Source organism: Onthophagus taurus, chromosome 6 (assembly GCF_036711975.1).
Source record: "Onthophagus taurus isolate NC chromosome 6, IU_Otau_3.0, whole genome shotgun sequence".
Classification (NCBI taxonomy): Eukaryota; Metazoa; Arthropoda; class Insecta; order Coleoptera; family Scarabaeidae; genus Onthophagus; species Onthophagus taurus.
Window position 1 is genome coordinate 14,475,194 of NC_091971.1, and position 13,633 is coordinate 14,488,826.

Below are 13,633 nucleotides of genomic sequence, written 5' to 3' on the forward strand. Positions count from 1 at the left end.
CAAAAGCAGAACTAAAGTTTTTCATTAAAAAAAAATTACAACCTAAGAACATGGGGTGACAACTTTTGCGCCACCCTGTAGATACTATATGGGCAAAAATCGTACAACAAGCTGAAGCAAACTTGTCAAGCTAGGAATTTTGTACCCATTCATGGAACATTGTTTTGCATCTACCAGGGCCAAAAATAAGAATACAAAATCGGAACTTGATTGCCTTTTTAAATAATTTCTCAAAATTTACAACATTTATACAAGTAAGAAAATGTTCTGTATCTACAATAGGGATATGTGTTGCACCTTGCATGATTTTTTTAATACAAATAATATAACCAACAAAAACTAATATTTATTTCTTATGATATCCAAATTAATTTTAATTTAACAATCAAAAAACCAATTACAAACACTGGATATAAATTAAAAACGATTTAAATGTTCTATAGGAATCTCAATGACTTCATGCCCATAATTGAAATTGTCCCAAAGAACATGTCGTGGATTTTGTACCTCTTCCAAAGATCTAATGATATCCCGTAATTTAAAACGGTGGTTAAAGTTAACGTTGCCTATAGTGGCGGTGTCTTGGACTTCATAATCTTTAAGTGCCGCAAATAAAGCTCTCATTTGCTTGCAAGTCATTGGGCCGATGTAACTACATTTTTTCATAGTTTTTCCGTTTTTTTGGTCGCGCGATATCAATCGAAAAAACTTTTTTGATATAAATCGACTTTGGCTGAAATTATAATTGTAAAGTTTCGAACATCTCGTTACTAAATTACATAAAGGCCCACTTTGTATTAAACAATTCGAAGTGGAACCCCAACAATTTTGCATTTTTATCGATTCGAGATGTTTACAACTTTTTGAAAGCTCTTCGGCTATAACGTTAGTATCATTTCGATTTTCTATAGCAAACGAATTAAGTAAAGGAGCCGATTTTATCCAATTAAGGAGAGTATTGGTTGGAAGTAAAGGTGATGCTACAATTTCTTTCCAAAGTGTAGGTTGCATCGCTAAGTTTTTCCATCGTTTGCAAACTAATCGGAGGTTAAAAAACAATTCATCCGTGGTGAAAAAAGAAAAGATTTTCAGGAGAACATCATCCGGAAGGATCGAAATATTATTTGATGCCCTCGTGTATCGCTTACGTATTATTAGGGTACGTGGTGAGGGAATTTTTCTTTTTAAATATTTCTTCGTGTGATTTAACGGGTTGGCACGTGTTTTACGTTTATTTTTTCGCTTATATGCCATTATTTTCTTCACTGTTAATTTAATATGACGTTACGAACAGGTTGTGACTTTTAAATTTTGACATTTTTTAATTGCGCACCATCTATCGGATTAATTTTGAATTCAAATTAAACATTTAAATTTTTTTCATAAATCAATCTGTAAAATGTATTAATTTCTTTTATGTTCTTCTTCCTTTTTATATTTTATTATAATCAAATTCATGTAGTAAAAAAAATTAAGGTAGAAACTAATTAACGATCATTTAAATTTTTCACCACTTGATAGTTTAAGTTGAACACACTGATTTTTACGCGTATGATTATAATTCGGTAAAAATAAAAGTTACCAAATGTGCTTTTACATTGTATGTATAAAAACAAATAAATATGAGAAATTTGACAAACTTAAAATGTGTAAAAATTAACAAAATTGTCAGTTCTCCGTCTAATTTGAGTTGATTTGCCGTTATTAATATAATAAATGATTTAAATACGCCTTTTCGATATCTTTTTAGCTGTTTTAGACCATATTATTACATTAGTAAAGAGAAACAAACATAACGAAGATAACCAAACTCAAGGAAAGCATAATTTTAGCGCAAGAGCAGAATCTTACAATTTACTAAATTATTACCTTAGGCGATGTAAACGGAAATGAACAAAATTTGTGTCAAAACGAACGAGAAGGGGAAGATAAATATAGAATGGAAAGTATCCCAAATGTAGCTGAATTATCCGTACTGCCTCCTATTGAACTCATATCACAGCTGTAAACATCATTTCGGAAATAAGTCAATTTTATACCAAGGCACTCCCATGCATTTATATCTGGGCCGAGGAGATCTGTATGACATTATGCCATCAACTCACATACACAGAATAATTGCCACAGCGAATTCAAACCTTCTGTCGAATATTCAAATCCTTCAAGCTCCTATCATAAAACTTGAAATTGAACAAAATGATGAATTTATTACGATCGTTACTTTTCCTATGGCAGAAGTAATTGACTTTGAAATTATTAAAGTCAATACTATACTCAAGATTCAATTATATTTTCAACTTAGCCACGAAGAATTTAATGAGTGCATAGTGGTAGAAGTTACTGAATACTTATGCGCTTCTATATTAGTAAAAAATATCGAAAATAATCCCAGTTGTGTCATCAATGAGATTTATAAACGTCAAGCATGTGCCACCATGCGGAATTCAAGAATTCCCCATAAATTCGATTATTTGGAAAGAATTATACCTGGATTTTCATAACACCGAAAGCAGAGAAGGTCGCTGTAATATGTTCTGGTACACGAGAAGATGTACTACTAAATTGAACTGGTGTACTCCAGATCTCTCAGGGCTGCGTTAAGTGAGATTACCGTAATAGCAGTTTCAATCGCCCCATCGTACTTCAAAAAAACATATCTGTAAAGAGACCATGGGTCACTCCAAAACTGTCTCAAGAAAAAGTCATCAAAACTGGAGATGAAGCTTCTCAGTTTATGGCCACAGAATTAGTAAATGAGGAGATACGAAACGTTAATTAGCGTTTATCCTTACATCTCTATCAATCGTCATTATAGTTGTCATCATATGGGGACTGTATCAATGACGTAAGGTGAAATGTCAAAGAAAACGAAAACCAAAAGAGACGTCTAACATTGAAGAAGGGTCAACATGGTATTATCTGCAGTCGGAGGAATTCAACTACTACCAATTTTCGACAACCTCACTAGTAATAAATTTTCAAGGTTGATATTGATGTATAAAAAGTGGAAGCAAAGAATCTGTAAGGAGATATCAATTGAAAGATATCAGGAACGATATTGCATGATATCGAGGACAATGTTGACAAATACCAAATATGATATTGAAAAATATCATGGACTAAAATCAACTAAAATCGAATTGAGTTAACTAAACCTACCAGTCATACCTCTATGCGCAGTAGACCTAGAAACCACAGAGAACGCCAAAGAAATCTATCAAGTAAAGGAAATTTCCAACGCAGTCATCACGGTCGAAGCCAGGAGGAATTCCCAAAAGATTCCCCAATCTCATAACTGCCAACGATATGGACATACGAAAAATTACTGCTCAATGAGCCCTAGAACCACACTATCTATAAAAAACTTCAAACTGATCCACTAAAGTATGCCAATTGTGGCCAAGATCATCCACCAATCTATCGAGGCTGTAAAATTCACATCGAATATCAGAACAAACCATCGTCAAACAACTTCAGTCCATCTTGCGAAAAGAACCCAGAGCTCACAAGCAATACCTCAAACAACGACCAGCTCAAGTAGAGAATCAACCAAACCAACAACAATCCTCAGAATCACAGGCACCTCTCCTATCTTCCTCGATTCCCTTATACCACAAATCAAGACATTCCTAATTAACCATTTATTCCCACATTTAATTCACGACTAATCTAACAATCATACACAACTTAACTATCCTGAATTTCAACGCCAATGGAATAGTAGGATATAATGTATACATATAGAGCAGATAGGCCTTCCGCCACAGCTGAAGGTGGCGATTATAATTAAAAGAGAAATTCAACACCATCAATTTTGTTGTAAAATCACCGCTATTGAAGTAACGGCAACAGTAATTGAAATAAACAACTCAACTCCAGTTAATATATCTGGATACAAAAAACGACTAGAAACTGATATAAGTTCAATGTTGAGTAGCTCTATACCTACCCTACTTATAAGAGATCTTAACAGCAAGAATAAACTCTGGGGATGCAGAGCAGACAATCCATCGGGACTGAATCTGGAATTATTAGTAAACAAGTACGGTTTTCAAGTGCACTGCCCAATCGATTTTACCTACTTTCCATATAGAAGCGACTATCAACCGGATATTTTAGATATAGTAATAACCAAAAATTTTACCTTCCAGTTAAATCTGTGTTTAATCAGCGAATTAAACTCGGATCATTAACAGACCTAAAATTCCTAAGCTGATCAATGGAGTCATCAACTGGGCAGAGTTTGGAGACTCACTGAATAATCAAGAATTTAACTTACCAACATCAGCTACTCCGAACGAGTTAGACGCAAAAATCCGTTCGCTGACTTCAAAGATTAAGGAATAGACTAACAACTCATACAATTTCGCAGGAACTAGTTGCCTATAGAATCAACAATTATAAAAAACTCATCGCAATTTTTGAAGCAGCTGGAGTGACCTGGGCTTATGGAAGACCACTAGGGAAATAACGCGGACATATGAAGAAATACCTATCAATAATGAGAATATTCGTCACATTACAACAATCCAACAATACAATGAATCCCATCTACTAACTTCATCAACTACCAAGACTGACAGCGATCTAGCTCTAGGCCTAGATCAGATATCTAATATAGTCATAAAACACCTTCCGGAGAAACTACTGAGTCATATCACAGGAACTTTAATCGCTGTCTGGAAATTGGCTACTTTCCGGTGGTATGGAAAAAAGCGCAAATCCTATTGTTCAGAAAGTCAGGCAAAATCAATACGGACCCAGCCAATTATCGCCCAATCAGTCTTCTCTCATCCTTATCTAACCTATTCGAACGAGTCATCCATCATCGACTACAAGAAGACTTAAGCCTCCTCAAAATAATCCCAAACATCCAGTACGGATTTACGGTTCATCAACTGGCAAGAGTAATGGAATATATCGAGGAAGCGTTCGAGGCAAAAAAGTTTACAGCTGTTGTTTCGTTGGATGTAGCAAGGGCCTTTGATACTGTCTGTATTAAAGGCTTAAAATACAAGCTCAATCAAACGGGGTTAAGCAACTATTTACTTGCCATTCTGTTCTCCTTCCTAGCGGAGAGAACCTTCTCCGTCACCATCAATGGACACTCCTCCAGCACTCGAAGAATACTTGCCGCAAGGTAGTAGTTTATCCCTTGCTCTGTTCAACATCTTTATGCATGATACCCCTACTGACGTAAACTTCGAAATGGCCATGTTTGCAGATGACATGTTAATAATGGGACAAAACGACATCCTTATTGATGTTATTGAGACACTTCAAAGGTCAGTGGACAAAATACAGAAATGGTTATTAAATTCTGCTCAATGCCAGGAAATGCCAGACCAAGATTTTTTCGCTTACATTATTATAAATGATCAAGAAATACAGTGGAAAGCAAAAGATGAAGCCATTAAATACCTCGGAGTTCTCCTTGATCACCGCCTCACTTGGAAACTCCACATAAACTCAAAGGTCAACCAAGGATATGCCAGGCTTCGCCAATTGTATCCTCTGATTAGCAGAAAATCACCACTACGAACTGAGTGCACTCTACTTTTTTTAACAATATCAGTAAGTGCTCTAATGCGGTTCAGCATTAAGTTGGTCCTCAACAAATCCACATGCGTTTAAAGAGGAAGCTTTCTCAAGACCTAATAGCATCCGATTCGGACTAGCATTTCACAGCTAGGAAGTTACATATTCTGTAATCCATAGTATTTATATGTAATTATTTCTTTTTTTGCATCAACGCAATCACGAAAAACATTGTCATTGAAATAAATGAAAAAAAAAGAGAAACATCAAAGAAGCTGGTTCACAGATGATGGATTCTTCAAATCGAATTAATAGATCTAAAGGAAGAAGGAAGAAGCATCACCGACAACATTTCAAGCCCAACGCAAAATATCATCGTTCTTCATAGGAAATCGCAATCCTTTCATCATTTTTGCAAATTCACTAATTGTTCAATATTAACATGCTTCCCATACGTCTATACTATATATTCTTCAATTTCTCCCGAGATTTATGACAGATAGATACATAGATAGATTTATACATACATTATGTCTCGAGTTTTCAAAATTTTTTGGGTAGAATGGAGGAAACACAATTCTGTTGTGATCCAGTTCTTGTAACTTGCGAGATTAACTTCTATCTGTTGAAAAGACTTATCGTGAAATGAAGATCTGCAAACGCATTTCCGGTTTAACAGAAAAATTGTTTGTAAACGAACATCTTGTATCTTTCAATATGACACTTTACAGGAATACAAAACAGGAATATCCTGAAAAAGGCTGACTGATAAATTAGGATACGATCGAAATCCTGTCACCATATTATTAATAGTCTGGAAATTCAATATTTCGAGATATTTCTTGAATCATTTCTCCAAGATGCAATCTCATTTCTGTTTTGACTTAAATTCTAGAGCAAAAATATTCCTAAATATGTAATTTGGAATCAATATGAATATGCTTTACGTCACTTAGAATTTAAGTCAATTTAAATAAAACAAAATTTTCCTCTTTCTTGCTATTTATTTTATTATGCTTCTAAATCGATTTCGAGGAAACAATCCTCATCTTCAGTAGAATCTTATATAAAAAAATTTTTAAAAACAATATGAAATAAATCCAAAGTTTCTATACATTTACTTACTGTCAGTTTAGTTGAAAAAATATATTAATCAAATTTAACACATCCTCCAAATTTAACTTCATCTTTTTTATCCAAACTTGAAAATTTCTTACTTTAATAATTGAACAAATATAATAGAATATCAAATTCAAAACCAAAAGTTAAAATACACTTAAAACAAAATCCAAAATAATATAAAACAAAACACGCGTTTACATTTGACAAAAGATACGAAAAATGACTGAAGGTCAAAAGGAACAAGCAAGAAGGAAACTGGTATTCATCCTGAATAACACTGTTTATATTTAAATTTAAAATCTTTTAATAAAGTGAAAATAGGTGCAGTATTAATTTGTATTTGATCGTTTAATAAATTATAATTTTGATTGTGTTTATACTTTAAAATTTCCAAAGTTTCAAGCAAATCCAATCTTTGACCTTTATTACATTTGTGTATTAATTTAGTTTCTTTGTATTTAATTTTATGTCCCGTTTCCATTTTATGTTTATAAACATTAGAATTATTTTTAATTTCATGTTCTCTGATACGTGTTTCTAATCTCCTGCCTGTCTGTCCTATGTAAATACTATTGCAATTATTACATTCTATCGAATATACGCCACATTCTTTTCCTATATCTATTTCTTTTTTATTGTTATAATTTGATAATAATTTTAAAATTGTGTTATTATTAGAATATGCCAGAGAGATATCATATCTGGAGAATAGGTGTTGCATAGTTGAAGTATATCGATTGTAGATTATAGGTTTATATGTCAAATTTGAGTTCTTTATTTTAGTATTTAACGGATCTTTTTGTTTTATAATTCTATAAAAAAGTCTGTCTATAGAACTTCTTGGAAAACCATTATTGTTAGCTAATTTATATATGAAATCTTTTTCGTTTTTTAAAGTTTCTTTGTCAAGTGGATAATCTAGTATTCTGTTGATTAAGAATCTAAAATTTGCAAATTTCTGATTGTGTGGGTGGTATGAATTGTAGGGGATAGTAGTTAAAGAGTTTGTAGGTTTCCTGAAAATACTGTATTTAATTTTGTCTTCTATTGTCTTAGTTAAAGTAAGGTCCAAAAAATCCAGTGAATTATCTTTTTCTATTTCCATGGTAAATTTTAATTTTTCATGTATGTTGTTTAGATATTTTAAAAATTGTTTCAACTGAGAAATGTCTCCGTTCCAAATGCAAAACACGTCATCTACATATCTACACCAAAATTTAATGTTTTCTTCAAATATACTGTTATAATTAAGAATCATATTTTTCTCAATAAAATCTAGATATATATCTGAGATTAATCCTGATAAGGGCATGCCCATCGGTAAACCATCAGGTATGTGATAATGTTTATCTTCAAAAGAACAATAATTCTGAGTAACTACATGTTTAAGAATTTTATTTAAATTGTTCGACGTATTTTGATCTGTAAAGTGGTTCTCAAAAAGTTGCGAGACAACCTCAAGAGTAAATTCAATAGGAACATTCGAATACAAGTTTGTAACGTCAAAGGAAACAAATAAAGTGTCGTCAATATTTAGATTTTTAGTTTTTTCAATAAAATCCCTGGAATTTTTAACTGTATACTTAGGTTCGAAATTTATGTGTTTGAAAATTTTTGACATGAATCTTGTTAACTTTTTTTTTTTTTTAGTTCAGTTTTTTAGTTCACTTAGAATTTAGTTCAGAACATGCAGATTATGATGGTCTTGAAAACTCACGTAATGGTCTTTTTTATGACTAGTATTTTCCATCATCCCTAACTCTGATGACTTCCTAGGATATGCAAAGAACCTGTATATTACTTTAAAACTTACTTACTTCGAGTGTTGTTTGGTGAAGATTTGAGGTTCATAGATAGAAAGTGTAGCAGTTAATCTCAAGAGGGAGTGCGATTCATCAGATGTTGAGCTTTTTATAGATTTATCAGCATCACCTTTCTATTTGCTCATCAATGATTTAACTAATTCTCTTTGAAAATCTTGTAAATTGATATTTTTCGTACATTTCATTTTCTATAAGGCTCATAAATTGAGAAAAGCTAAGTCAAATAAGTGGAAAGAGACTTTTTTGTACCAATTGACAGATTTTTTTATGGATTCCGAGCATCATCACTATATTACGATATAATTTTATCGTGCAGTTTTGGTACCTACACGTGCCTCTGATATTGCGGCTTTGGTCTAAAGGGCTAAAATAATTTGACATGGAAGGGAGGGAAGTAAATATTGGAATCAAGCCTCATTACTCAAGTTTAAGTTGTTTTTACATCGCCCGTTTCTTACAATACCTACCTAACACTTAATTTAATATAAAATGAGTACACAATGTAAAGAACTAAAATATCAAATACTAAATAAGCCAATTTCAGTGAAGCGGATTAATCAAGCCTAAATCAATTAGTTTAATAAAACCGGTGAATTTCATTATAAAACCGAATGCCTAGAATTTGTCTTCAATAAGATATGAATTAAACATTTGAGCTTAAATAGATTAGACAAAGATCTATCGCTTACAAATTCTTTAAGTATTGAATTAAAAGAGATAATGCTGTGGTAATTAATTGCGCATCGAATTCTTGTAATATTAATGTATATATTAATTATCAAGTTGTAACAAGTTAGCTTTAATTCAACGATTATATCAAAATAACTAGCATCACACGCGCGCAACATAAACCCCATCTTAAAGTGAATTTAAAAGCTCATTAATGTAAATTAAGATAAGATGTGGTCCACGAAGGGAAGGGACGCCATAGATAAGTTTCTCAGAACTGTACAACTCAACCCTATATCTTGTCAGTAAGTAAATCGATGGTTAACTTCGTTTACTTGAATTCCCCAAATTTATCACTTGTAAGTAATTGCTAATTTTCTTTTGTATGGGGTATATATTAATATTGCATTATCTACTCAACTGTTTTGATTAACTTTGGGAATTAATTATATATTTTGCGGCTTAAAAGCTTTAACTGCAAGTTTGAACAATATGATACTCGACGTATAATTTTCTCGCAAAAACGAAAACATCAATATAAAATATCTAGTTAATCTTGTACTTCTTTACATAATAAATTTATAATCGAGTTTTAAAACAAAAAACTTTATTTAATTTAGTGAAATTTCAACAAAGTTGGAACTGAATTATGGATTTTCTCAAATATTATGGGGTTTTGGTTTATAAATAAGTAACCCATCAGATATTGATCTGGACGACATCCCTTTGTTATATAGAGGGATCAATAATGCAATGAGTCGTCTAACAACTTTAATGAATACGTGGGGGGCTTGTAATAAATTCTACCTTAATTAAATCATGAAAATGGCTTAATTAAATTAATTAAATCCATTTATATGATGCGATTTAGTTTTTAATTATAGCCCTAGTAAAATGTTATATCTAAAAAAGTCGATATCATCAAGTTGTTTGGTATTTTCCAACAAAACAAAAAAATTAAACCGGGTTTATCGCTGTACATTTTTTTAATAAGTAGGTTTATTATCTACGTCATAACTACATTAATTATTGAATACCACTCGTCTTTTTTAGTTCTACAAAAAGCTGTTTGTAAAGATTTTTTTTATATTGGAAAATAAAACGCTAAAATTCTCTTAATAAAATGATTTTTCACAACATTTATTAAAACATTTTTTTCGCCTATTCATTCTCTACAATTTTTTTATATAAATCTTTTACACTGGAACGTAATAATAATTATAATATAATAATAATATTTACGAATATTTTATATTTAAATAGTTTTAGGAGTTTTTAAGCCGAAACAGTTTCAACCATCGACTTTTTTATTATCTCCCCAAAGTTTTCGTCGCACTCATCCCCCGCTGTACATTTTTCGTCGCACTTTTCCTGTTCCGAAGTAGTACTTTCAAGATTGGTCTCTTGGTGCGTAGCCGTAATAAACGGCGTTTCATCTTCATAACCATAACCACCGTACCTTCCATGTAACAGTTCGGAAAATGATTCTAGTTTTGTGCCAGCATTAACTGGACTTAAATTGGTGTATTGGTTCCCTTTGTCACAATTAAAGCCTTCGCCCTGCGGGAAATGATCGTAACCGCTGGTTTGTTGAAAGTTTTGTTGTCCGTTAGTTTCGATTGGTTTAGAATATTCTTGGTACATATTCCCGTTATATGGGTTGTAAACTTGGTTGAATTCGGGGAAAGTTGCTTGGTACGGTTGGGTGTATTGTTCGTTTGGGTACGTGTGCGTTCCGTTTTGGAAGTCCGTTCCAAAGTGGAACGTTTGCGCTTGAATTCGTTTGCAATCCTCTTGGTAACAGTCTTCGCGGAACGTGTACAGATCTAAAGAATCTTCGCGAGCGGGTAAATCTGCAAAATTTGTTGGTCCTCCACCTGGACCTTCACCAGGTGCTCCATAATGTAAATTTGTAAAGCTGCCATCGTGTACGCAAGATTCCGCCTCAACGTGCGAGGTGAGAGCCACATCGCGTAAGAGATTTCTCACTGGAGGCCGGGGTACATTTTCTTGCACCACTTCTTTTGTGCCAAAAGATAATCTTTCGTTGTCCATCCAATTTCCTTGGACGGGATGAGGAATTCTCCGATGATGATTTTTATCATTTTTAAGAGCTTCTTCTTCCGCATTTTGTTTCTTTTCCAGCTCCAAACGCATTAAGGTGTGTATAAAATGGGTGCGTACTCTAACCGGGTTAAATTCAATTCTTCCACTGGAATTTCCACAGTTATCTCTTGAGCAACCGCATGGAAAATTCAAACGATCGACTTGGCATTTTATACCAGCTTGGCTACAAGAACATGTATCTGGATCACAGTAAACTTTGCATCCGCATCCACAAAATTCTCTAGACGAACGAATGTCTTTGCATTCATCTTTTTCTAATGCGTCAATCTTACGTACTCCGGATGCCCTTAATAGGGCTCTTCGTTGTCTCGTTGGAACTGGTTGAAGAAAGTAGTAATTGTCCAAATCTAATTCTGATTCGGATACATCACTAGCATCTTCTTCACTGTCACTATCATCGCTGGATGAATGCGTTGGGCCGTTAACGTTTCTCTCGCTTCTTAATTGTTGTAATAGCTGCCGATGTATTCTTCGTTGTTCCACAGCGTGTTCAGTTATTGTGAATTTTCTTGTATGGGTGTGCTGTGCTTCCATACCAAGCGTGGATCCACCCTGTGAGGGTACGCAAGTAAAACCTTGCGCTCTTGGAAAATAATATACTGTAACACTATCGAATGTTATTCCTTTCTTTTTCTTGGCTTTAGGTTCTTCTTCGATATCGGTAGATAATTTTCGCTTTAAACTACTTTTAAGTGGTCCTTTTTGAGCCTCCTCTAATATGGCACCAATATCTTTTTCAATTTTATCTTCTTCCAATTTAACCCCATCTTTAGCTTGGTGTTTTTCTGGATTCTCGTTAATCCGGTCCAAGAACAACGTTTCGCTATCACTTTCCAAGGCGGACACCATTGATGTGACCACCCTAGTTCTTTCTTCGCAAAGTTCCGACCCCAAACCGGAGTCTGACCCATCTGATCTGTCATGTTGCTCTTCGATTAATTCTTCGGGCGGAGGTGGCAGACTTTCCGTTGCGGAATCTTCGCCTTCCTCTTCTTCTTCTTTCCTTTGGTCCTCAACGTGCGTTTCTGCTACCGATTCTTGCGATAGTACCAATTCCTGTGTGCATTCTTTTGGTTGAACCGTACCCATTTTTGATTCTAAAGATGATGTAACCACATTGATTTCACCGGAAGTCGACATATTAAACTGGAAAGAAAGAAAAAATCATAATTTAACATTAAATTGTCTTTTTTTTAGATTATTAATGTAGTTAGAACAACAGGTGTTGGCGTTAACGAAATGAAAATCTAATAGTCACTTAAATATGTGACACAACCGGTTGATTTTCGACTCCTCTAAGGACCTCATTAAGTATGGGTTGAACGAATTGGGCGCGCGACTTGAATTTTAAAGTTTGCGTCGTCGTAACGCTGCTCCCGCGGATTTCAATCTTCTTCTATTTATACCGTTCGGAGGTTATATTTAGAGGGGGCCCCGATCGATCGGCTACCGCTTTCCAAAAAGGAAAGCCGCCGTTGAAAGGGGGACGAAGAAGAAATAATAAGCTAAAAGAAACATCAAAGAAATTTGTAGCTCCCAATTAAATGATTAAAAACAGTAAATTAAGAATTTGGAAAAATTTTAAACAAGAAATGGAAAACGAAGGTCAAAATGATAAGGCTCCGTTTCAAATTCCGTTTATTTTAAGGCGCCCACTTGCGAAACGCTATCGATCCGACACCATTATGAAAATTAGCGAGTTTAACCAGCAGCAACGTTCGAAACGCGTCCGGCAGACGGCGTTATGCAACGTCGCAAAAAAATCGCGTCATGCGACGTTGCCATGTGGACTAATTTTCAGAATTGAAAGCGAGATAAACTTGCCGCTTTTTTTGCGTTTGCCTAAAGCAATCATTTGATTTCGGTGAACAACCGTAACTTGTGTTTTAATCCATTTAAATCAAGTAAAACTGGTAATAAATAACCATTCGAAAAGAAACAGCTACAAAAATAAACAAGACGCATATATTAAATATCCAGACAAATCTAAGATAACTTATCAATAAACGTTTATTTTAGTTTTCTATTTATTTTCCTTTTTTTTGTTGCTGTTGCAATAAAGTGATAAAATTCACTCCGCATAAATATAATTTAAAGAAATAGAATTCCAAAAATAAGTTTCTTTCCGTGTGTATACCGCTTGATTATAAACGGTGAAACCAGGTAACGTTGCAATAACCTTAGTACGTTATCCGAGAAACTGTAAACTCGCTTCGAAATTTAAAATAGTAGGCCATTATTTAATTGTCCCAACGTTCTTCCGCATCGGATACAGTTAATTTCAAATTGAGTCGAAGATCTAAACCGCGTGTTATTGAACCTATCAAGAAAATATCGCCACTAAACCACTTTGT

General features: G+C 33.7%; 2 protein-coding genes across 4 annotated transcripts in view; both read right to left on the reverse strand.

Annotated features, from left to right (window-relative positions):
- Positions 1-326: 326 nt before the first annotated feature.
- On the reverse strand, positions 327-1,608 carry LOC139430066 (S-phase kinase-associated protein 2-like). The gene has a single exon (XM_071196679.1). It carries the CDS (start codon positions 1,252-1,254, stop codon positions 418-420), a length of 837 nt encoding a protein of 278 aa, XP_071052780.1. The 5' UTR covers positions 1,255-1,608; the 3' UTR covers positions 327-417.
- An 8,654-nt stretch (positions 1,609-10,262) lies between these two features.
- The window catches only part of LOC111421267 (AXIN1 up-regulated 1), a 51,538-nt gene continuing 48,167 nt past the window's right edge, over positions 10,263-13,633 (reverse strand). For all 3 annotated transcript variants that reach the window (XM_071196583.1, XM_071196584.1, XM_023054411.2), the window contains one exon: positions 10,263-12,425. In XM_071196583.1, coding sequence (XP_071052684.1) covers positions 10,428-12,425 — 1,998 coding nt within the window. In that variant the 3' untranslated portion in view covers positions 10,263-10,427. The remainder of the gene's footprint in view (positions 12,426-13,633) is intronic.